The 25,327-nt window shown below is 42.4% G+C and overlaps 1 protein-coding gene and 1 long non-coding RNA gene across 2 annotated transcripts in view; one reads left to right on the plus strand and one right to left on the minus strand.

Moving 5' to 3' along the window:
- Positions 1-3,053: 3,053 nt before the first annotated feature.
- RADX (RPA1 related single stranded DNA binding protein, X-linked) overlaps positions 3,054-25,327 on the minus strand; it is a 54,044-nt gene continuing 31,770 nt past the window's right edge. Inside the window, exons 11-14 of the mRNA XM_036304586.1 lie at positions 23,177-23,250; positions 12,631-12,921; positions 8,160-8,327; positions 3,054-4,351 (exon numbers count right to left, since the gene is read on the minus strand). Coding sequence (XP_036160479.1) covers positions 4,224-4,351; positions 8,160-8,327; positions 12,631-12,921; positions 23,177-23,250 — 661 coding nt within the window. The 3' untranslated portion in view covers positions 3,054-4,223. The remainder of the gene's footprint in view (positions 4,352-8,159; positions 8,328-12,630; positions 12,922-23,176; positions 23,251-25,327) is intronic.
- Positions 4,300-25,327, plus strand: part of LOC118653807 — a 39,890-nt gene continuing 18,862 nt past the window's right edge. Inside the window, exon 1 of the long non-coding RNA XR_004966889.1 lies at positions 4,300-4,371. This is a non-coding gene — a long non-coding RNA (uncharacterized LOC118653807). The remainder of the gene's footprint in view (positions 4,372-25,327) is intronic.

Consider the following 25,327-nt stretch of genomic DNA (forward strand, 5'->3'; position numbering starts at 1 on the left):
AGCCCGGCTTCTGGCTGAGCAGCGCTCCCCCTGTGGGAGCACACTGACCACCAGGGGGCAGCTCCTGTGTTAAGCATCTGCCCCCTGGTGGTCAGTGCACATCATAGCGACTGGTTATTCTGGTTGTTGTGCCTTAATGGTTGCTTAGGCTTTTACTATATAGACTAGGGGCCTGGTGCACGAAATTCGTGCACTGGGGGGGGGGTGTCCCTCAGCCCAGCCTGCCCCCTCTCACATACTGGGAGCCCTCAGGGGATGGCCTAGTGATGGCTTAGGCCCACTCCCTGCTCCCCTTGGGGATAGGGCCTAAGCCACAGTCTGGCCTCCCTTTGTGGGAGGTGACCAGGCTGATCAGGGGAAGGCACCATCCCCATCACCCTGCTGCTGCAGCCAGTGCCAGTCACTGCAGTCAGCAAGGTTTTTCATCAACATGGACTCCAGTCCCGTCACCATGAAAAAATGACAACTTTTTTTAGGCATTTTCAAGATGTGTCTTTCATATAATAATTTCTTTATTATTTTTTTATCCTCACCTGAGGATATGTTTCCATTGATTTTTAGAGAATGTGAAAGAGAAAGGGAAAGACAGAGAGAAACATCAAAATGAGAGGAACACTTTGATTGGTTGCCACCTGCATGAGCCCTGACCTGGGCCCTGTCCAGGGAGGAGCCTGCAACCTAGGTACATGCCCTTGGTCAGAATTAAACTCAGACCCTGCCATCAGCAGGCCAAGGCATTATCCACTGAGCCAAACCAGCTAGGGCAGGATATGACATTTCTTAGCCCTCCAGCAGCGGACCTTCATTTTTTTCGCCAGGAGTGTGGTGAAAAACCTAGATCACCTATTTGGATTCTTATTACCCAAGTTACTAAGAATATTACCAGTGGCATACAGGGAGCTTAACCAATGAGCGGTCAGAAAAGGTGTTTCCTCTGTAGTTCACACCAATCGCCGGCTTGCGCGCCCCTCCCACCCCCCGTGCCCCAGGCCTGATGCCTCTGGCCCAGGCTTCAGGCCTGGGCAGAGGACCCCCATCTCCCCCGGATCACCGGCTCTGCCCTGGCCCAGGTCTGATGCCTCGGCCAGAGGTGTCGACCCCCATCACCCTCCAATTGCCAGATTGACTCCTTGCCCAGGCCTGACGCCTTGGCCAGAGGCATCAGGCCTGGGAAGGGACCCCCAGACCCCTCTGATTGCTGGCTCTGCCCCCTGCCCAGGCTTGATGTCTCTGGTCCAGGCTTCAGGACTGGGCAGGGGACCCCCATCTCCCCCCGATCACCGGCTCTGCCCTTGCCCAGGCCTGACACTTCAGCCAGAGGCATCGACCCCCATCACCCTCCGATTGCTGGATTGGCCCCTTGCCCAGGCCTGACGCCTCCACCAGAGGCGTCAGGCCTGGGCAGGGGACACCCATCTCCCCCCGATCACCGGCTTCTGGGGACAGCCTGCAGCCCGGGATGGCAGCTCACACTGGCGGCTGCGCTGTCCCGCCCTGCCTACAGTATGCAAATTAGCCACTATCTTTGTTGGCGGTTAATTTGCATATCATGCTGATTAGCCAATGGGAGGTGTAGTGAAGGTACAGTCAATTACCATGTTTGTCTATTATTAGATAGGATACTAGAGGCCTGGTGCATTAAATTCATGCACGGGTAGGGTCCCTAGGCCTGGCCAGAGATCAGAGCTGATTGGGGCCTTCTGGCTGCAAGCTGGGCCTCCCTTCCTCGGCTGCCGGCCACCAGCCAGTGCCTTCCTTCATTCCATGCCGCCCCCTTGGTGGTCAGCGCATGTCATAGCAAGTGATAGAACTCCTGGTCTCCCAGTCTAACTCCCAAGGGGACACTTTGCATATTATCCTTTTATATATAGAGATGACTTTACTCAAATGTAATCTCAAATAAGTGGAATCATAATATAGTCCCCAAATCTTCTTTTATTTATTAATTTTAAATCTTTTTCCTACAATTACTTTACTGAAAACAGTTTCATACTGAAATAAGCAGGACTAATACATATTTTACCTCCCATTAATTTACCTGCAAATTCTTGGGTAGCAATGCTTAAAAGAGAAATAAAGAAAGAAAATGTAACTGAAAAGGTAACTAGTGAAACAGCAACCAGCTCAATTATAAACCATGTAAATAACTTAATAATAATATAATTGGTTATAATCTATAGTCCATATTACCACATGGTTTCTAGCTAAAAACATCAAATGTTATTAGTATCGCCAAATAAGGGTTTCAAATTTCTTAAAATCTCTCTTTTTTTAAAAATGAATGCAATATATTTCCAACAAAGACATAAGAATGGCACAGAGAACAGGTGCTAATGTTCTTCTTTCAATAGCTTACCAAAGGATTTCAATGTGCATATCTCATGTGCCATATAAAATTAGAAACTTCAGTAAGAGACTGTGGTCCCTGGTAGACTATGAAATATTTCATAATTTACTCATTGCCTTGTTAATATGAATGTGATGTCACAGTAGTATATTTGTGTTGACTTTGGAATTAATGAACACATTGACACTTGAAGATAAGTTCTTCTGTGGGTAGTTTGCTATTCTTCTTAGGAAACTGCCACAGTAGTGATCTAATTTTGCAACATCCAGAAATAATTACACATACGTTTAACTCCAAATTTGGATAGAAATATCACTAGAATATAAAATAAACTGCCAGGGAATTTGCCTTTAAAAATTCTAAATTTAAAAAAGTTCATATATCTCATTCAATATGACAACAGAAATTATACCTGTTAAAAATGTGTGGTTTTGAAATCTTAGCCTGAGGTTTTAGTCAATAATTTCTGAAGTATTATTTTCCCCTTCCCCAACATTTATGTGACACTAAAATTGATTTGCCTTATAAAGTTTATTATAACTAAAAACAAAAACCCAGCTTTTGTTTGATAAAATAACAATCTTCAACCCATATGTAAGAATCATTTTGGCTTATTCAGTAAGTACATATAAGTCTCTCATGGCCAAAAATATATATGAAAGAAAGAAATTAAATCCATTCAAAATAAGACAGGTGACCAAAAAAGTTATTGCTTTTTAAATTCTTTAATAACAAACTCAGAATTTTACCATGAGGAGGATTCACAATTCTAATTAACATTTAAACACAATTATAAAAACAAAAGACCGAACACATTTATGGACAAACTGCAGCATCTGTCTTTAGGTTCATAAGCTGCCAAATACATTTTAAATGTATAGCATATGAAGTCACAGACCAATAAGGCTAGAAGGAAACCCCAAAAATTAATAGCTTAACTATTATCAAATTCATCTTGATACAGAATAATTTTTAACTCATGTGTTGGTCATAGATACACATAGATGTCAACCATAGGGCCGTGCAAATGTGGAAGGCCATTTACATTTAAAATGAAGTATAATAGACAACCAGAATAAAATCAATTTCCTTAGTTACCATTTTTATAGTTTGAATATGAGCACCTAAAATGTTAATATGAGATAAAAATTTCACTATTTAAGCTCACATTACATGTACCCAAATTACAACTGAATACAGCAAAAATTTAGATACACAGTAGCCTCTGGTTTTAAAATAACAGACTGGTGAAAACATTTAGAAATTCAAATGATATGAAGTCACAATAGGGAGTGGAAACCCTTAAGACAATTTAATTCATTCACATTGCACAGCTGACTAAACTAAAGAATGGGGCAAGGAGACCATAACAATTGTTGTGTGCTTTTGAAAATGACAGAAACTACCTTAGTTGTAAGAAATGCAGATTGACCATTTTAGAAGCATTTAATCTTCAAATTAGCAACTCAAAACTTGCCAATATAGGTGAATAAAAGTTGCAGGATGTCAAATGTCTATGTAGTTACTCTTCTGAAGTCAAGATGCCCTATGCTGAGGCTTTAGAACAAATGTACACTTCACAAATAAGACAGTGAACATAAATTATTAAAAGTCAAGATAATAGTCATATCGAAGTAAGGTAAATTTTCTTGATACACAAAAATTTTTCTAATGACTGGTTCAGTAATGAACTTAAAATGAAGTCTGTTAACTCCAAATACAAGACTAACATTAAACTACTTAATAACTTGGGAGCTTATGTAATATTCTTGCAGAAAAACAGTTATCAAAATTACCAACAAAATGATAGAATATAATTAATGCATTGCCCTATTTAACAATCTGTAATAATTCCATTTGCTAATTTTAAGGAGCATTATCTATTATCTGGTCTATAAATTTTATGTAAACAGACTTCTACTTTGTTGTTACCCAAATTACAGATATCCAAGATACAGATGACATGCACTCTATCCAGTTTAGTTACTGCTTTTATAATATCACCTAAAAATAAAAAGCAGATGGTAAGTATTGTAAAATAATTATTTACTTTTATTTAATATCACATAAACTGTTATTTTTTCTTATAATATTAACCCTGTGCTTCATCTTCTTCCTCTTCACTCTAATTCATCACACACATTCATCAAAGGTATGCTGTAATAACTTCCACAGATAACAGTGAATACATCAAACAGATGCTGCCAGTAATGTCAAGATATGGGCTGGTACTTCAAAGCCATATTTAGTTATATTTATTTTTTAATTTTTATAGTGGAGCAATACAAATCTACATATTTTCAAGGCAATAAAAAGAAACTAGTTCATAAAAAATGTTTAAAAAGATGACACCAATGCTATACTATAAGGCACTGCATTACATTATTCTGTACTTATTTTGACCTTTCAGGTTGACCTTTCACTTTGGAATTATTGGAGGAATGAAAAAGTTTTAAATCAGACAGATCTGAGTTCAAGTCCCAGCTGTTACCCATGCTAGTAAATCTGATTTTCAGTGTAATCATCTTTAAATATAGGAAAATAATATTCACATTGCAAGGTTCTTATTATTAGAGTTAGTCATAACTTATAAAAATGTTCAGGCACAGTGCATGGCACAAAGCTAAAGTGACACATTGTCAATAGGATTTTATATTAATCCTCACCTGAGGATATGTTTTTATTGATTTGAGAGAGGAAGGAAGGGAGAGCGAAACATCAATTGGTTGCCTCTCGCATGCACCCCAAATGGGGATCAAACCTGCAACCTAGGTATATGCTCTGACCAGGAATTGAACCCCAAACCTTTCAGTGTGTGGGATGATGTTCCAACCAACTGAGTCACCTGGCCAGGGCACATTATTAATAATCTTATGTGATGAAAAAGAAAATAAATCACCTCACTTTTGATTACCCTATCCCTTTTCTTTTCTAGTGATTTTTGCCCTTCATCTCCCAAATATTAACCAGATATTTTCATGTGACGATGTTAGTGACTGTTGGAAGAATATTGGCACTAGAAACTAGTAGGTAGCTGAGAATTTTGCCTTGATATTCTTCAATAATAACATATACATATAGCAGAAAAAAAGTGACAGAAATGGATATTGTATGAAGTAAGAAAATAAGTGTACAAATATTTAAAGTGCCTATTAGGGCACTAACTAAGGAATCTGGAATTTTTGGAAGTTTAAGGAGCTGCAATGTAAGAAGTAGTACTGCAAGTCGACTAATAATCATTTCTAAAATAGACTGTGGGAAAATAAAAACCCCTCATCACATAAAATTAGCTATTCATGTTCAGTTTACAGTAAGCGTTAATACCAAAAGCTACTAATTCATCAGGCACAGCTCTTAAGACTTGTTTAAAAACAACATTCACTCAAGAGTTTCATCAGCATAGAAAGACCATAGATAATAAAGGCTTTCTTAAAATATAACTTAAATGTAATATCCTTATAAGCTCAATGAAACCTTCTAAAAACTTTACCACATGCTTAGGAAATAGAAATAACAAAAAAAGTGAATAAGGTAATCATGGACACATAATTTTATAGGTATATATAAATAATTTTGGTATATAGAAATAAGTTTGGCATTATGTAGTAGCCTAAACAGTTGGTTGAAGGGTTTCACTACTGGGATTACATATACTCCTAGCACTCCTCAAGGAGTTTATTGCATAGCACTTGAATAACTAAACATTTATAAGAGAAAACAATTGTACTATGCTATGCTATGGAGGTATTAAAATTTCAGGCAATTATAAGGTGAAAGAATAAATCAGTGATGGTGAACCTATGACACGTGTGTCAGAGGTGACACGTGAACTCATTTTTTTGGTTGATTTTTCTTTGTTAAATGGCATTTAAATATATAAAATAAATATCAAAAATATAAATCTTTGTTTTACTATGGTTGTAAATATCAAAAAATTTCTATATGTGACACGGCACCAGAGTTAAGTTAGGGTTTTTCAAAATGCTGACACGCCGAGGTCAAAAGGTTTACCATCACTGGGATAAATTGTCGCATCTGAGTTAAAAGGAGAGAAGATTAGAAATTTGCACTGCTCCCATGTGCATACCACTTAGGTCCAATACTTATATTCAGAATCCTATCTAATAAAGAGGGAATATGCTAATTAACCCTCACACCAATGCAAAGATGGTGGCGCACACAGCCAATAAGGAGGAAATATGCGAATTGACTGCCCCACCCTCAACGATGGCAGCGCCCACAGCCACAACATGGCTGGCAGGGGAGGGCAGTTGTGGGAAATCAGGCCAGTCAGGAGGGGAGGGCAGTTAGGGGCAACCAGGCCAGCAGGGGAGGGCAGATAGGGGCGGCAGGGCAGGCAGGGGAGGGAGGGCAATTGGGGGGGACCAGGCTGGCAGGAGAGGGCAGTTAGGGGCAACCTGGCCTGCAGGGGAGGGAAGTTGGGGGCGACTGGGCCGGCAGGGAAGGGAAGTTGGGGGCGACCGGGCCAGCAGGGGAGGGCAGTTGGGGGCGACTGGGCCGTCAGGGGAGCAGTTAGGCGTTGATCAGGCTGGCAGGGGAGTGGTTAGGGGGTAATCAGGCTGGCAGGCATAAGTGGTTAGGGGCAATCAGGCAGGCAGGCAGGTGAGCAGTTGGGAGCCAGCAGTCCCGGATTGTGAGAGGGATGTCTGACTGCCAGTTTAGGCCCGATTCCACAGGGATCGGGCCTAAACCGGCAGTTGGACATCCCCGAGGGGTCCCCGATTGGAGAGAGTGTAGGCTGGGCTGAGGGACATCCCCTCCCTCAGTGCAAAAATTTAGTGCACCAGGCCTCTAGTTGTATTATAAGAGAAAACTCTTGAGTTAAAAAAATTTTTTTTAGAGAGAGAGGAAGAGGGATGGAGAGATGGAAAAATCGACCAGGTGTTCCTGCACACCCCCTACTGGGGATCGAACCTGAAACCTAGGCATGTGCCCTGACCAGGAATCAAACCAGGGACCTCTTGGTTTATAGGTGGACTCTCAACCACTGAGCAACACCAGCCAGGCTATAAGAGAACATGGTTAATGCTTGCCTGGAATAAAAACCATTAATCCATTCTATTTTGTTTAAAATATATATTTTCGCCCTAGCCGGTTTGGCTCAGTGGAGAGAGCATCGGCCTGCAGACTCAAGGGTCCCAGGTTTGATTCCGGTCAAGGGCATGTACCTTGGTTGCAGGCATATCCCCAGTAGGGAGTGTGCAGGAGGCAGCTGATCGATGTTTCTCTCTCATCGATGTTTCTAACTCTCTACCCCTCTCCCTTTCTCTATGTAAAAAATCAATAAAATATATTAAAAAAATAAAATATATATTTTCACTTATAAGTCTTGGGGTACATTTATAAAATAATTCTTCAAACTGTATTAAATGTTAAGGCTAAAACTATTTATAGCAGGGGTGGGGAACCTTAAACCTTTTTTTCTTCCAAGGGCTACTTGGATATTTATAACATCATTTATGGGCCAAACAAAATGATTAACTTAAAAATTATGTTGCTATGAAAAAAGCTCCTAGATTTATTGAATTTCTTGTCCCACCTGTGGTTTCCTTGGCAGGGCCAGACCAAATGATACACCTGGCAGACCAGACGGTCCCCACCTCTGGTTTATATAAAAACATCTTAAGGTTAGGACTGTTTACAATATTTTTTTTCCTTTTTATTGAATATATTGGGGTGACACTGGTTAACAAAACTAGACAGGTTTCAGGTGCACAATTCCACAAAACATGACTATTTACAATACTAATTTTATTTTCTGAATGAAAAGAAAACACTGAGACGGTCATACCTGCAAGGGCTCTTGGACCTGGCATCCTCTCAGAATCAGTTACTGCCTGTGGATACACACAGCTGTAATTCATACAGGCTAATAATGTGTCTATTTGAGATGTTCGGATATCTTCTGGACAGTACAGGGGTAGAAATGCAACATCAATTGCTCTCTCATGGTTCAGACCTTTAAAGAAAAATTACACTTTATTAAAGTTTAGTGGGTTAGTATATGGTGCTAATGAGGCCAAGTTGCTGATTTGATCCTAATATATGCCAAATAGCTTCACACCTATAAAAGACAGTTTGAGCCCTGGCTGGTGTGCTCAGTGGTTGGGGCATTGGTCCACACACTGAAGGGTTGAGGGTTTGATTCCCAGTCAAGGGCATGTGCTTGGGTTGCAGGTTCATTTCCCAGCCCGGGTCTGGGCATGTGTGTGAGGCAGCCAATTGATGTGCGATGTGTCTCTCACATTGATGATCTCTCTCTCTCTCTCTCTCTCTCTCTCTCTCTCTCTCCCTCCCTCCCTCCCTCCCTCCTCTCTCCTCCCTTCCTCCCTCCCTCCCTCATTTCCTTCTCCCTCCCTCCCTCATTTCCTTCTCCCTCCCTCCCTCATTTCCTTCTCCCTCCCTCCCTCTCTCCCTCCCTCCTTTCCACTCTATCCTCAGGTGAGGATAAAAAAAAGACAGTTTGAAAACTGTGGCCTAAACTCTTAGCTGTGCAAACATTTATGAATACATGTTATTGGTTGAAAGAGGAGACAGTTCAGTGCAGTCTTTCACCACTGCTGGAAAAAAATTTTCAAAAAATTTTCTCTACTGATGAAAGGTTGAAGGTTAAAATCTTAATACGCAGAGAACAGCCTCGTCACATAAATGAAAACTTGTATAGTGCTTTCTTCATCATTCATGAGAAAACTATTGGTTCTCTCATTGCCATTTGGACTTAAGGATATACTGGTATGGTATGGTATGGTATGGTATGGTATGGTATGGTATGGTATGGTATGGTATGCACCATAATAACTAGGTCCAATCTGTCCTCAAATATATGTGTCAATAACTTACTCTTAGGGCTATAAGAGGCTGCAGTAGAAAAGAGGCTATAGGGGACCAACCAAACTGAATCCTGACCTACTACTGTCATCTTTTTACGTGGGTCAATGTCAGTTAGGGTGGACAAAAGACTTCCTAGAGGCAAGGGTCTGAGCTGGGTATTAAAGGATGAATAGCTTTTAAGTAAACAGGAGGGTATTTCAGGCAGGGAATGGAGTAGCCAAAAGTATAGGCCAGAGTAAGGAGCCCATTGTGGCTGAAGCAAGGGTAAACACACAGAACAAAACTATATGAATTCTATCTAGTTACCCAAACCAGAAACCTGGGAGCTATCCGTAACTCCTCCCTTTCATTCTTCCATGATATTTGTCACAGGGTCCTATAGATTCTATGACCTTAATATCTCTCCTATTCATCCTTACAGAGATTCTTAACTACTTAGTATGATCCAATGATGTGTAAACAAAGTCCTTCCTGTTGAGTTGTAAACTAATCTAGAAATTCAAATCCATTATTTGCTTTTTATGGGCAAATGACACAAAATTCCATAGCTTTAAGGTAACATACGACTAAGGGCTAAAGATTTGTAAGGAATTACTAAAATTTGGTTTTCATAAACTAAAATAGCCATGATATCTAGAATTTACTGAGGATTCCAACTCAGTATTACAACAAGTATAGCTACCTCATGAAACTTAGCAATGCTGCAAAACCCTTGTAAATGTGCACATTCGGGTGTCTTATTTCCTTGATGCTAAGATTAAATTTAACTCTCAGATATAACTCTCATCAATTTAATAAGTATTTTATTTTACTTATTTATTTTCTTAAATATATTTTTATTGATTTCAGAGAGGAAGGGAGAGGGAGAGAGAGATAGAAACATCAATGATGAGAGGAAATCATTGATTGGCTGCCTTCTGCACACTCCCTACTGGGGATCGAGCCTGCAACCAGGGCATGGGCCCTTGACCAGAATCGAACCTGGGACCCTTCAGTCCACAGGCTGATGCTCTGTCCACTGAGCCAAACCACCTGGGGCTAATAGGTATTTTAAATAAAAAGTAAACACTGCATTCAATGCTTCCATTGACCATAAAATGCAGTCCAACTTGCAAATGTGAAAGAAAATATGCTTTGAAATTGAGAAATATCTGAAGTTGGAAATCCTGATATTTTCAGGAAGATAGTTTTATTATCAGCATGTCATTGATACTACTTTCAGTTAATTCCTAAACTGTAAATTAAAGTGATTTAGATTCTATACTATTAATAATAATAGAGGCCGGTGCACAAAAATTTGTGCACTTGGGGGGGGGGTCCCCTCAGCCTGGCCTGCATCCTCTCGCAGTCCAGGACCCCTCAAGGATGTCCACCTGCCAGTTTAGGCCCCCTCCCTGGGGGATCAGGCCTCAGCTGGCAGACAGACATCCCTCTGGCAGCCTGGGAGCTGCAGTCGGACATCCTTAGTGCTGCCAAGGAGGCTGGAGAGGCTCCCGCCACTGTTGCTGCGCTTGCAGCCATCAGCCTGTCAGCCGGCTTGTGACTGAGTAGAGATCCCCTGTGGGAGCACACTGACTACCAGGGGACAGCTCCTGCATTGAGCATCTGCCCCCTGGTGGTCAGTGCATGTCATAGCCACCTGTCCTTCCCATTTGTTCCGCCTTTAGGGTCAATTAGCATATTATCCTTTTATTATATAGGATTTGTGAGTTCTTTGGTTAAAACTAGAATTCAGAGTTTTGTTAGAGAAATAAATAGGGTTCCTACATATGTTTGTTTTCTCTGTAATAGAAAACTAAGGAAACATAATTTTTATGGCCTGACTTCAACCTAGCCAGAAAGTAGGACTAGAAGATATCCAAATTTCTTTTAACTCTAGTAAAATATCTCATCAGGAAAAAATCCCTTTTCCCTTCTTGCAAGAAAGCAGACATAAAATTGATATCAAATGATAGAATTTTGGTTATTTCCAAGTACCTAGAAACACCTATTTTTTGTTTTCTTTTAAATATTCTGTTTTGTTTCATCCATACATGGCTTATTTTTCACTGTCTTTTATCTCTGTTAACCACTTTAAGTCATTGAAAACAGGCAAGATATAAAACAGTATAGTTATAATATGAATTAAAAGTGGTTGGCAGAATGATAAATTTGCCTTCTTCACATTTGATTCTTGCTTTTATGTGGTGCATAGCAAAAGCCTCAAAGGTTTACAATTACTAGTAAGACAGCGGAGATGTTTAATGAACCAGTACCTTGTTAAAAAGAAGAAAAATATTCAAATTATGTGTTTCCAGATGAACTCATTATTTCCATGGTTACTTTTTTGTGATATAAGGGAAATTGTTGCTGTAATATTTGTTTCCTAGATATAAAACTAAGATGGATAAACTTGACCCCAAAAGACGAAGTAATGCAGTCTAGTGAAAAAAAGAATCTGAAATTTATATGTAAGACTCCCTAACAGAGTGAATAGAAATTCACACTTTTCATAGATTATACACATGTATGTACATATTTATGTGTAAGAAGGTAGGGGAAGTGGGAGCGGGAGAGAGTAAAGGAGAAAAAAGGAATCTTGGTAAAGGTCAAGGTAATTCATTCCAGTAGTCCAGATATAAACATCTATGAACTGCAGTTTCTTTCAGGCATTAAATTCATTTGCCAATGATTTTTCCTTATTCTTTCATTTTAAGGTAACAAGATCTTTCTTTAAAACACAAATAGAAATAAAATGTTTTCCTTGACTGAGATTAGCTCATGTTGGCTAAAATTTTATAATAGAAATATTTTTGTGTATATTTTCACTCATTAAAAACAAACTTAAAAATAAATATACAAAAATATATTGGTTCCTTTACAATTTTATAAATTCTGTAGCTACTTCTCTATTTTAAACAACCTGAGGAAATTAGCTTATTTCCCTTATCAGACAGGGGATGTTTATTCAGTAGTTTCTTTCTGTTCAACCTGTGTCACTTGAGAATTTTATTTTCTTCAGGGCTAAACAGACTCCTGTTTATAGGAGCATCTATTGATTAGTACCCTTTTCTCTTTAACCTACATTTTACCTTTCGATGGTTCAGATGCTCTGAGTAAGAGACAGAGAATATGGGTAAGAAAGTGGTGCCTAACAGAGAACAGAATCAGTTTTAGAAGTAGTCAGTCTGGGATGAGGAAAGTTCCCTAGGTTCCCAATCTTTTTCCCCCAAATACTTTCCAAGGACTTGCCAATGTTTAAGAGCCCACAGTTAGAGCTTAATGTATTCTAGAAGTAGTGCTCTACTACTTTGGTTTGAACCAAACAAGAGCACTCTTTGGGCTTAATTTTTTTTGTGAGGGCACTTAATTTTTTTTTGAAGCAAAATACTATCATCTATATTTAAAATATGTTAAATGAATATATCCAAAGGGAAAAACAGTTGACTTACCAAGGATGGTTACTTCAAAATGTCCAAGACTTTGGGCACTCTTAAAATCACTAAGTTGTGGGGGCCTTCCTTCTGGTGCTTTGTATTTTGCAGGCTGACAATTATACTGCTGAATAAGAAAATTTTTGTGTTCGAAATTAAATTTCCGTGGAATACTTTCAGGATAAACAAATCTGTAACATAGGTGCTCTCTTAAGCCAAACTTTTTCTCTCTCCACAGTTGACTTTCCCATATATGAGTTAGAGTTTTTCTGGCTTTCCATTTAATACCAGTGCTTGCACTTTCTCTACCTGTTAAAGACACAATAAAATAAACACAATTGACCTATAAATTAACCAAATCAAGCCATTTTCTACAAAAAAGGCAGATTAAAGAGAAATAGTTAACTTTAAAAATCTAACAACCACCTACAAAATGCAGATTGAATATCTAAAAGATATTTATTAAAGTGAGGAAAGAACAAAATTCACTTTCAAAATAAACTTTTACTCTAAAGTATTAAAAAGTAATATTGTTTTCTTTGCTAATGGCTTTATGGAGATTTGTTAATTATTTTCTTTATACTTTTTCTGTATTTTCTAAATGTTCATAAATAAACATATATTCCTTTTATATTCAGTGACAAGTTCAAGGTAAAACAAATTCGTGAGATTAATAACCTTTAGAGATGGGACCACCACTCACTATTGGTGGAATTTAAGATTAAAACAATATTTTGTTCATCTTTGCTGAACAAAAAGTAGCCTGAACAAATACAAGACAGTCTTTTTCTCGGATATAACTCTCCTTCAAAAGGACCATTTATTTATATGACACCTCTTTCAGATATAACTGACATATGGAAAACAGGAGGGAACTAAATTGAGATAAAAGATTGCTTCAATTCTGGATTGTTCTCTAACATCAAGTTAATTTATCATTTATGTACAGTTTGTCTAACACAGTTTCTAAGGCAGAATATAATACCTCCCCCACACATTATGACATTCATTCATTCAGCAAATAATTATTAAGTACCTATTATGTACTAGACACTGTCCTAAGAAATTTTGTGAAATACGATTTTAATTGAATAATATACCCTGGAAACTGAAAATATTTGGTATAATCAGAAAAAAATAGATTTTGGAACAAGACCCTCATGTTGTCAGTTCTGCTAGCTGAGGAAAGCTGACAGCAACTCTGTTTCAAAGTTTACCATGGCTGCTGAATTGCTTCCATGTAGGCTGCTTATGCCTTGCTATTCATTATTACCCTAGCATTAAAAAACACACACACAACAACCTTGATGAGGCAGAAAGCAGCAACAACAGTAAGGTTTCAATTTGATTAATATCTTATCTAATAAAAGAGAAACATGGTAATTGACGTACGACCGCTACCCTTCCCACTGGCTAATCAGGGCAATATGCAAATTAACTGCCAGCCAAGATGGCGGCTGGCAGCCAGGCAGCTTCAAACTAACATGAGGCTTGCTTGCTTCAGTGACGGAGCACTCCAACGTTCCCCGCCTGCTGCTGAAGGCCTCTGAGCTGCAAGCAACTATGTAACAAACATAGAAGCTAAACAAAACCCTAGAAACCTGCCAGGCTTCAGCCAGCAGGATCACAACATTGTAAGCAAAGGCCAGAAACCTACTTTCAGCAGCGGCGGCCTAAGAGCTGGAGCCAAGCCTCAAAGCTAAAGCTGAGCCCAGAATAAAAAAGAAAAAAAGAAAAAAAGGATCGGTTGGGAGCTTCAGTCACCCCCAGCCTGAAAACAGCCCTCAGCTCCTCACCCAGACTGGCCAGGCACCCCAGTGGGGACCCCCACCCTGAAGGGTGTGTGACCAGCTGCAAACAGCCATCAACCCCTCACCCAGGCTGGCCAGGCACCACAGTGGGGACCCCCACCCTGATCCAGGACACCCTTCAGGGCAAACCAGCCAGCCCCACCCATGCACCAGGCCTCTACCCTATATAGTAAAAGGGTAATATGACTCCCAGCACCGGGATCAGTGGAGCCGCGAGGCCTCCCGGCACCGGGATCAGCGTGACAGGGGGCAGCGCCCAAACCCCCTGATCGCCCTGCGGCTCTGTGTGTGACAGGGTGTGGCGCCCCAACCCCCTGATCGGCCCTGCTCTGTGTGTGACAGGGTGCGGTGCCCCAACCCCCACCCCACGGGCCCTGCTCTGTGTGTGATGGGGTAGAGCCATAACCTCCCCATCGGCCCTGCCCTGAGTGTGAGAGTGGCAGAACCCCAACCCCCTGATCGGCCCTGCTCTGTGGGTGATAGAGGGCGGCACCCCAACCCCCTGATGGGCCCTGCTCTGTGCGTGACAGGGGGCTGCGCCCCAACCCCCTGATTGGCCCTGCTCTGTGCGTGACAGGGTACAGAGCCCCAACCCCCCTGATGGGCCCTGCTCTGTGAGTGACAGGGGGAAATGCCCCAACCCCCTGATTGGCCCTGCTCTGTGCGTGACAGGGGGTGGCGCTGCAACCTCCCCATCGACCCTGCCTTGAGTGTGACAGGGGATGGTACCCCAACTCTCCAATCGGCCCTACCCTGAGCGTTACTGAGGGTGGAATCACAACCTCCTGATTGCCCTGCTCTGTGTATGACAGGGGGCAGCACCCCAACTCCCCAATCGGCCCTGCTCTGAGCCCGACCAGGGGCTGCACCTAGGGATTGGGCCTGCCCTCTGCCACCCGGGACCAGGCCTAAGCCAGCAGGTCGTTATCTCCCGAGGGGTCCCAGACTGCGAGAGGGCACAGGCTGGGCTGAGGAACCGCTGTCCCCCCCAAGGGCACAAATTTTTGTGCACCGGGCCTCTAGTACTACTTCTGCTTTACTAACTTTATTCCATATTCTTAGACTACTTTTTGGGTTACTTTTTTTAAAAATATTTTTATTGATTTCAGAGAGGAAGGGAGAAGGAGAGAGAGAGAGATAGAAACATCAATGATGGGAGTGAATCATTGATAGGCTGCCTCCTGCACACCCCTGACTAGGGATAGAGCCTGCAACCAGGGCATGTGCCCTTGACAGGAATCAAACTCGGGACCCTTCATTCGGCAGATCAATGCTCTATCCACTGAGCCAAATCAGCTACTTTTTGGTTTCTTAAAACTCACAAGAGACTTACTAAAATTTTATTACAAGGTAAAATACTAGATTAAATTATAATGAAAGATGAAGAAGATGAATATATACTTCTAACCAGGAATTTAAAATACTGAAATATTCCAAGACTCTTTAAACTCAAAATTCAGTTGATGAATTCATTTAACATCTCATAAAATGCTTGACAACAAAAATAATAAAATATTTAATCACACATGAAAAGGAAAGGAATCAGTCAATGCCAACAGAAAAACTCAGTTAATAGTATTAGACTAAACTGAGAATTGGGCAATGATTTAATATTTTTACTTTCTAGAAATAAATCTCCCCTCCCCAAACTAATAAGTACATAATTAGAGCAGCAATAAGTAGCTATGACAATGTTCCAAGTTATATTGTGTGTTCATGATTGACTTGTTAAAAAATATAGCATGCAAAGAACAAGTTATAGGTTATTTTAATTTTTAAAATTGAATAATTACATTTACCTTATAAAAAATCCTATGGTTGACCCTGGCAGGAATAACTCAAAATATTTTCTATGCCTATTTTCTTTTTTAAAAAAATATATTTTATTGGTTTTTTACAGAGAGGAAAGGAGAGGGATAGAGAGTTAGAAACATCGATGGGAGAGAAACATCGATCAGCTGCCTCCCGCACACCCCCCACTAGGGATGTGCCCGCAACCAAGACACATGCCCTTGACCGGAATCGAACCTAGGACCCTTCAGTCCGCAGGCCAACGCTCTATCCAGTGAGCCAAACCGGTCAGGGCTATGCCTATTTTCTTTTTTTAGTGTTAATATTAAGGACTGGCAAGGTACAAATATTTATAGTAAAAATTCCTCTGAAAAACCATGCTTTTTATTTTTTAACTAGAGGCCCGGTGCACAAAAATTTGTGCACTCGGGTGGGTCCCTCAGCCCGCCCTGTGCCCTCTCGAAATCTGGGGCCCCTTGGGGGCCCCTTCCCCTGGCTGCTGGCACCAGTTTTCCTCTGGCGCCTGGAACCCAGGCCTTCGCTCTTCGCCGGGAGGGGCCCGCACAGTGGGCGAGGGGCTTAGCTCTTTTAAAAATACTTCTGAATGTTTGGTAAATAACCCTGTAGGAATCTACTTTCTGAAATATGTTGGTTGTTAAGGGCTGATTTGGGTAATCAACAAAATGTATGTTAAAATCCTAATCCCCAGAACCTTAGAATGTACCTGTATATAGAGATAAGATCTTTAAAGAGGGGATTACATTAAATTGAGGCAGTTCCAGTGGGACCCTTAGCCCATCTCACTGAAGTCCTTATAAGAAGAGGAATGTTGGGGTCCTGCCTCAGCAGGTCCAGGGGTTCCCAAAGGTGTGGATGGAGTCGGCGAAGAAGGAATGACACAGAGGCAGCATTCAGGTGATCATCATAGCCAGGTTCTCTTTTTATTGTCCTGTGACATCTATATTTATACTATTTGATCCTATAAGCATGCCTCTATAAGCTTTTTTTTGCCGAGGAGAGCACGGGGTCCATTTATTGGGTGGTCAGTCAGAGGGGGAGCTGGCTAGGGTGGGGTAGGGCAGCTACTTGTCTGGCCCCCGAGAAACCCAACTTGAGTCCAGAGCCTCGACTGCTTTGAAGCCAAAGTCTTCCTCTACCTTTATCTGCACGAGGGCCAGCTCCGGAGTCAGCGGGACTCCCGCCCAGCCCCCTTCTGGTGGCACTCGCCGCCTCTTCCAACTGCTGGGCACCTCGCCAGGGGCCGGGCTGCTGGCTTCTGTGGGCACTGGCGTCCTCCTGGGCAGGGACAGCCCCTCTTTCTCTGGAGGCTCGTTCTCAGTGTTGCCTGGGGTGGGGGCGTCTGTGCCCTGGCTGCCCTCGTCCTCCAGTAAGATGGTGAACTGGCTGGCCCGGTAGTTGTCGCCATAGGAGTCCAGCACCTTCATGAGGAACCTCCGCTCTTGCTGGAGTCCCCGTGTTATCCTCTATATCTGATGGAGCCTGTTCAGGACCTGCTCCTTCGCCTGCTCAATCTCCCTGCAGCGACGATCCAGCGCCTGGTACTTCCTGCGATTGAGTTCCCATTGGCGCCGCCATTGCCGGCCTCAGGCTGCCTCCTCCTCTTCGTCTTGCTCCTGGAGGCTGGAGCTGCCCAGGCCCCCAGACATGAACTCCACTTCGGTCTCAAGCTCGCTCTCCAGGATGTGACCACCTTCAGCGGAGGCAGCGCCAGCTCCCAGCCGGGAAGTGCTGAGAACTCCTCAAAGCCCACGGCTGCCATGGACCCCTCTCTCTGCTCCAGCTCCATTTCTCCCTGGCTCCTGGAGCAGACATCCTTAGCGCTGCAGAGGAGGGAGGAGAGGCTCCCACCACCACTGCTGTACTGGCAGCCATCAACCTGGCTTGTGGTTGAGCAGAGCTCCCCCTGTGGGAGCGCACTGACCACCAGGGGGCAGCTCCTGCATTGAGCGTCTGCCCCCTGGTGGTCAGTGTGTGTCATAGTGACCAGTCATTCCCAGTGGTTCTGCTGTTAGGATCAATTTGCATATTACCCTTTTATTATATAGGATAGAGGCCTGGTGCATGGGTGGGGGTAGGCTGGTTTGCCCTGAAGGGTGTCCCAGATCAGGGTGGGGGTCCCGCTGGGGTGCCTGGCCAGCCTGGGTGAGGGGCTGAGGGCCGTTTTCAGACTGGTCACACCCCCTTCAGGGTGGGGGTCCCTGCTGGAGTGCCTGGCCAGTCTGGGTGAGGGGCTGAGGGCCGCTTTCAGGCTGGCCACACCCCCTTCAGGGAGGGGGTCCCCTCTGGGGTACCTGGCCAGCCTGGGTGAGGGGCTGATGGCTGTTTGCAGGCTGGCCACAGCCCCTTCAGGGTGGGGGTCCCCACTGGGTTGCCTGGCCAGCCTGGGTGAGGGGCTGAGGTCCATTTTAAGGCTGGCCACCCCCCCATTCAGGGTGGGGGATCCTGCTGGGGTGCCTGGCCAGTCTGGGTGAGGTGATGATGGCTGTTTGCAGGCTGGCCATGGCCCCCAGCCACCCAAGTCCCTGGTGGAGGCTGGCTGGAAGTAGGTATCTGGGATTTATTTATCTTCTATAATTGAAACTTTGTTGCCTTGATCAGAGGCCACAGCTGGCCAGGGCAGGCAGATGCTTGGCTTCCTCCATCACCGGGGCAACCAAGCCTCCTGCTTGCTCCAGCTCTGTGGCTACCGGCCGCCATCCTGGTTGGTTTAATTTGCATATAGTCACTCTGATTGGCTGGTGGGCGTGGCTTGGGGCATATTCGAGGTGCAGTCAATTTGCATGTTTCTCTTCTATTAGATTAGATAGTTGGGAATACATTAGTAACCATGTTAACACACATAAAACTAATTCATTCATTCAAATTGCAATATAGTAAACAAATGGGACTACATCAAACTAAAAAGCTGCACAGAAAAGGAAACCATCAACAAGATGAAAAATCAAGCTATTGAATAGGAGAAAATAATTGCAAATCATATGAGGGGTTAACGTCCAAAATATCTAAATAACTTATTCAACTTAATAGCAAACCCTCCCCCCAAAACAATCTGATTTAAAAATGGACAGAGGATCTGAATAGACATTTTTCCAAAGAAGACATACATATGGCCAACAGGTACATAGAAAGGGTCTCAACATCACTAATCATCATGGAAATGCACATGAAAAACATAATGAGATATCACCTCACATTTAGAATGGCTATTATAAGAAATACAAGAAATTACAAGTGTTGTTGAGGATGTAGAGAAAAGGGAATCCTTGCACACTGTTGGTGGGAATGTAAATTGGTGCAGGGTCCTCAGAAAAGTAAAAACAGAACTACTGCATGATTCAGCAAATCCACTTCTGGGTATTACTCCAAAGAAAACAAAAACACTAACTTGAAAAGGTAGATGCACCTCCATGTCTACTGTAGCATTATTTACAACTAGAGGCCAGTGCATGAAATTTGTGCATGGGTAGTGTCCCAAGGCCTGGCCGGTGATAATCAATAATTTGAAGATATTATTCTATTGTCTAAGGCATCTATTATTGCTGATAAGAAATCTTCCAACCTAATTATATTTCATTTGTAAAAAATATAGTTTCTTTCTGATAGTTTTTTAAGATATTTACTATCTTTGATTCTTTGCACTTCACCATGATATGTTTGGGTATAGATTTATTTAATATTTCTGCTCAGAATTCACTGTGACCCTTTAATCTAATGATTCATATGTATCTTTAATTTTGAAAAAGTACCTCTCCAAATATTGCTTCTTCCTGATTATCCATATTCTGTCCTCCTGAAAATTTTATTTGATATAAATTGGACCTTCTCACCCTATGCACCACATCGCTCAACTTCTTTCTTACTTTCCCAATCCCTTTTATGATTTCCTCTGTATCTATCTTCAAAATGCATCAATTATCTTTTTATCTGAATTTACTTACTCTTCAACCCATCCTGTATAATAAAAGCCTAATATGTTAAGTGGCCAGTCGGCCGGTCAGCTGTTCAACCAATCAAAGCATAATATGCTAATGATATGCTATGACTGCTCAACTGCTTGCTATGACATGCACTGACCACCAGGGGGCAGACAGTCAACGAGTTGCTATAATGTGCACTGATCACCAGGGGGCAGATGTTCGACCAGTAGGTTAGTTTGTTGCTGGGGTCCCGCCGATCAGGACTGAGTGAGATGGGCTGGACATGCTCTGGAGCCCTCTTGAGGTCCCTCCCCAGCTGGCCAACTTCCCGCATCCCTCCCTGGCCCCAATCATGCACCAGTGGAGTCTCTCAGCCTGGCCTGTGTCCTTTCACAATCTGGGACCCCTCAGAGGACGTTGGAGAGCCGGTTTCGGCTTGATCCCCCAGGCCAGGCTGAGGGATCCCACTGGTGCATGAATTTGTGCACCGGGCCTCTAGTTACATATATAGTTGTCTTGGGATGCCAATATGCCAGTTCTTTTTCATATTGATCAGTTCCTGACTTATGATTTCTATTCATTTAACCTTTTAAACACATTTATTTAAAGTCCCCTTCTGATTAATCTACTATTTCTAGTTTTTGAGGTATAAAATATCCCACATAGTACATCTAGTCACATTGTCTCAAAGTAGTTCATTTCCTTGGGAAGTCTGTAATTTTTTAAACTATGAATTCATTTTCTATAGACGTTTTCCAAGGGAGTCTCAAATGTTATCTAATCTAATAATAGACAAACATGGTAATTGACCGTACCTTCGCTATGCCGCCCATTGGCGAATCAGTGCGATATGCAAATTAACCGCCAAAAAGGTGGCAGCTAATTTGCATACTGCAGGCAGGGCGGGCCAGTACATGCTGCCATCCGGGCCCCCGTGTGCCGCCTAAGCCCCGCCCCCAGCCAGGACCCCCATGTGCAGCCCTGGATGGGCAGGACCCCCTCTACCTCTGGCCATCACCACAGTGTTGTATGTGTTCCCATGTTAAAGGGCCCCCAGCGGGGACCCCCATGTGTAGCCCTGGGCAGAGGGGCTTGGCAGAGCAAATGGGCCGCCTAAGCCCCACCCCCATCCGGGACCCCCATGTGCGGCCCTGGGCAGGTGGGACCCCCGTCTGCGGCCCTGGGGTGGCGGGGCTTGGCGGAGTGAACGCGCCGCCTAAGCCCCACCCCCATCCGGGACCCCCGTGTGCATGCAGCCCTGGGCAGACGGGACCCCCATCTGTGGGCCTGGGTGGAGGGGCTTGGCAGCGTGATCGGCCCGAGGAAGCCCTATTCTTGCAGGAATCCTCCTGCAACGGGCTTCTAGTCCTATATAATAAAAGCCTAATATGCTAAGTGTCCGACAGTTCAACCAGTCACTGTGATGTGTACTGACCACCAGGGGGCAGATGCTCTGACCAGTAGGTTAGCTTGCTGCTGGGGTCCGACCGATTGGGACTGGGCGAGACAGGCTGGACACACCCTGGAGCCCTCTGGTGGTCCCTCCCTGGCCCTGATCATGCATCGGTGGTGTCACTCAGCCTGGCCTGTGCCCTCTCACAATCCAGGACCCCTCTGGGGATGTCGCAGAGCCAGTTTCAGCCCGATCCCCACAGGCCAGGCTGAGGGAACCCACCAGTGCACAAATCTGTGCACTGAGCCACTAGTAAGTTATAAGAAGCCTCCCTTTAAGACAGTTTCACATTCACCTTTGTCAAGACCTTAGGGGTTTCATTGATTTTGGATCAGATATTAGTGTTAATTCTTTAGCACAGTTTCTTCATCATTTCAGTCATCTGAACTGTGACCATACTTACATACTGCAGAGTCCTGGGATTCCAAATTTTTCCCACTCATTGTCCAGGGGATACAGGGAGCTTTTTAATACTTTCCCATGTTAAAGGGCATAATTTCATTGGTCATCCACAACCTTCCAACTTTATTTTAGTTCTAATTCACATAAAAGGAGGCATGTGGTCTGGACTTCCCTTTCCATGTTGTTATTATACTTCAATCTATAATCGTTTAGGCCTTTATCTACTTTTGAAATGCCCATTAGCAGTTTTAGTTTTAGCTCCTACTCACTACTAATTTTAAATTCTTTTGTTTCTAGCACATAGGTGTTTTTCATTCTTGTTTGAAGCTTGGTTATATATTTATATTATAATGATTTCCCTTTTATTTCTTATGTTTATTGTGGGATACAGACTTCAGATACGTTTGTGCATTCTTTTTGTATTGTTGACACTACTACAGATGTCCCCCACTTGCTCCCCACCTTTACTCATCTCCACCCAACCCTTGCACCTCTACCTCTGGCCATCACCACACTGTTGTATGTGTCCACTGGCTATGCATATCTTTTGTGAATTCTTAATTTGCCAGAAGGACTAGAGGTCAATCCCAAAATAAGAATAATTCAAAAAGCAAGAAGGACATAAAATGATAAAAAGTCTAGTCCAGAGAGATGACCCCATATAAAATCTGATTTAAACTAAATCACTCTAAGGTTATCTTTCCAGAACTAAATTACTTTACTAAATTACTTCAGAAATGAACCCCAAATTCAAAACAGTCAACCCAATAGCTAAGAAAGAAACTTTAACAATATTTTAAGCTTTACCTGTATTTATTGTCAAATTAAAATTAAACTTTCTACTTATTCTTCTGATAATTAAAAATAGTACATTTGAAGGTATATGCTACTAAAGAAGCAAATTGATAAGTATAAGTTTGTTCATATTTACTTTCACTTTGGTGATACCACAATATTGTTCTAAATTGGGACCAGTATTTTTGACAAGGACCTATATTAATATAAATGAAAACCAGCAACAAAAATAACTAGCTATATATCTTTTTAGAATACTTATATTATGCTAGTGGCAGACATGGCACAAAAATGCAGAATCAAACAGTGACCTTTATATAATAGTGTTCCATAAATATTTCATTAATACTACTACTAATAATAAAGCAACATACGTTGGAAGATACTTGGTGTGTCTGGTATATTTTCTCTTGTTTGTGCAGAAGTTTCTGGCTGAGGTACAGGAACACTACAAAAGATGAAATGAGAATAACCAATAGTTATAAAGAGACTTGAATAGAAAAATTAATTGGTCCATTCAGAATTTTTTCTAGTTCAATAAATTTAGAAAATATGTACGTTTATTTTCTTAAAATGATGCATTAAAATGTAAGAACAATACATTCAAATGATGAACAAATATCCATATACTGTATAACAATTCAAATACTGCAATAGATTGAAATATTCTTTTAAGGATTATTCCACAAAGGAAGTATTCAATTTTATTAAATATCAACTAAAGATAGATATATACTTCATATGATAGGAATTTAAAAATTAGTTCTATGGCCTATTTTCATGTTTGCTTTGTTCGAATATTCTAGAAAACTATTTGGCCTAACTCTCCAATATTTATGCTTTTCTTTCTGCCCCTTTTCCTTTGCTTAACTCTTATCCTTCAACATTTACCTCAGGCATTATCCTATATAATAGAAGCCTAATATGCTAAGTGTCCAGTCATCCAGTGACTGATTGACTGTTCAATCAATCAAAGCATAATATGCTAATGATATGCTATGGTTGCTCAACCACTTGCTATGATGTGCATTGACCACCAGGGGGTAGATGCTCTGACCAGTAGGTTAGCTTGCTGCTGGGATCTGGCCGATCAGGACTGAGTGAGATGGGCCAGACATGCCCTGGAACCCTCTCTCGGCCCCTCCCTGGACCTGATCATGCACTGGTGGGGTCTCTCGGTCTGGCCTCTGCCCTTTCACAATCCAGGACCCCTTGGGGGATGTCAGAGAGCTGGTTTTGGCCCGATACTGCAGGCCACTCCCTTTGGGAAGGCGCCAGACACAAGCTCATGGCTGGCGAGCACTGCTGTGGTGACATGAGCCTCTCCCAATTGGGACTGATTAGGCATAAGCCCATGGCAGGTGCAGTGGGGCTGGGATGAGTGGGAGTGGCAGGTAGGAGCTGCAGTCAGTACTGGACTATGGGTTTTGGTCCAATCCCCGCAGGCCACCCCGAGGGAGACCCCACTCATGCACGAATTTGTGTACCAGGCCTCTAGTTTCCTATAAGAAGCTATGCTTGATCTCTAGTTAAGGCTCACTGCTCCTTGTGTATGCTCTCATAGCACCATGAAAAAACTTCTATTATAGTATTCATCGCACTATATTAAAATTAGTTTATAGGTTTGTCGCTTCCACCTGATTCTCTTATAAGTTCTGCTTAAAGTGTTACAAAAGTATAAACTAGATTTTATTTATTTTTGTATCACCACATATTATCTTCTCACTGTTTATTGAACTGAAATGAAATGAATGGAGGAAAGGGGAAGCATTTTATTTTGCAGCTGAGGAGAAGCCTGCTTTTATAAGGAAATATTTTCACCTTATGGGTTTTTAGCATATTTCTGCGATCAGATTTTTCTATTGTATTTCCAAAACTAAAAGCATGAAAATCAGAACTGTCATATTGTAGAATGCCACATAATCAACTAAAGATGAATATATACTTCATATGATAGGAATTTAAAAATTAGTTCTATGGCCTCTTTTATAATGTCAAGTTATTAATGAACTAAAAAGAAGTCATTTTCATGAAAAAAGACCAATCCTATATAATAAAAGGTTAATATGCAAATTGACCCCTCGAACAGGAGTTTGACTGGGAGTTTGACCAGGGGGTGGGGCTGGCTGGCCAACTGCCTGCAGCCCCTCCCCTCAGCTGGCCCTGTCCCAAATCACCACCCACCCCAATCGGTGCGGGCCGGCCAGACCTCACCAATGCACAAATTCGTGCACTGGGCCTCTAGTCTACTTATATAAAAAACCATGGGTGGTGTTCATCACATCCAGAAGAACCACCGCAACCAAGCAGAAGGAAATCAGTCCTGCAGGGGTTGTCTTGGAAACGGCTGCACCCTTTCACAAGCTGTTTCCTGTAAGGGCGGGGTTTGAGGCAGGAACCCACCCTGGGAGCATGGAGGCAGAACTTTCTAAAGTGTGCCGCATGCCAACATGGCCAGGGGTAAACCTGAGTGGGGGCGGCAGAAAGGCTTAGAAAAGACAGACAAGAGAATGAAAGCCAGGTCT

Source organism: Myotis myotis, unplaced genomic scaffold (genome assembly GCF_014108235.1).
Source record: "Myotis myotis isolate mMyoMyo1 unplaced genomic scaffold, mMyoMyo1.p scaffold_m19_p_4, whole genome shotgun sequence".
NCBI classification, from domain to species: Eukaryota; Metazoa; Chordata; class Mammalia; order Chiroptera; family Vespertilionidae; genus Myotis; species Myotis myotis.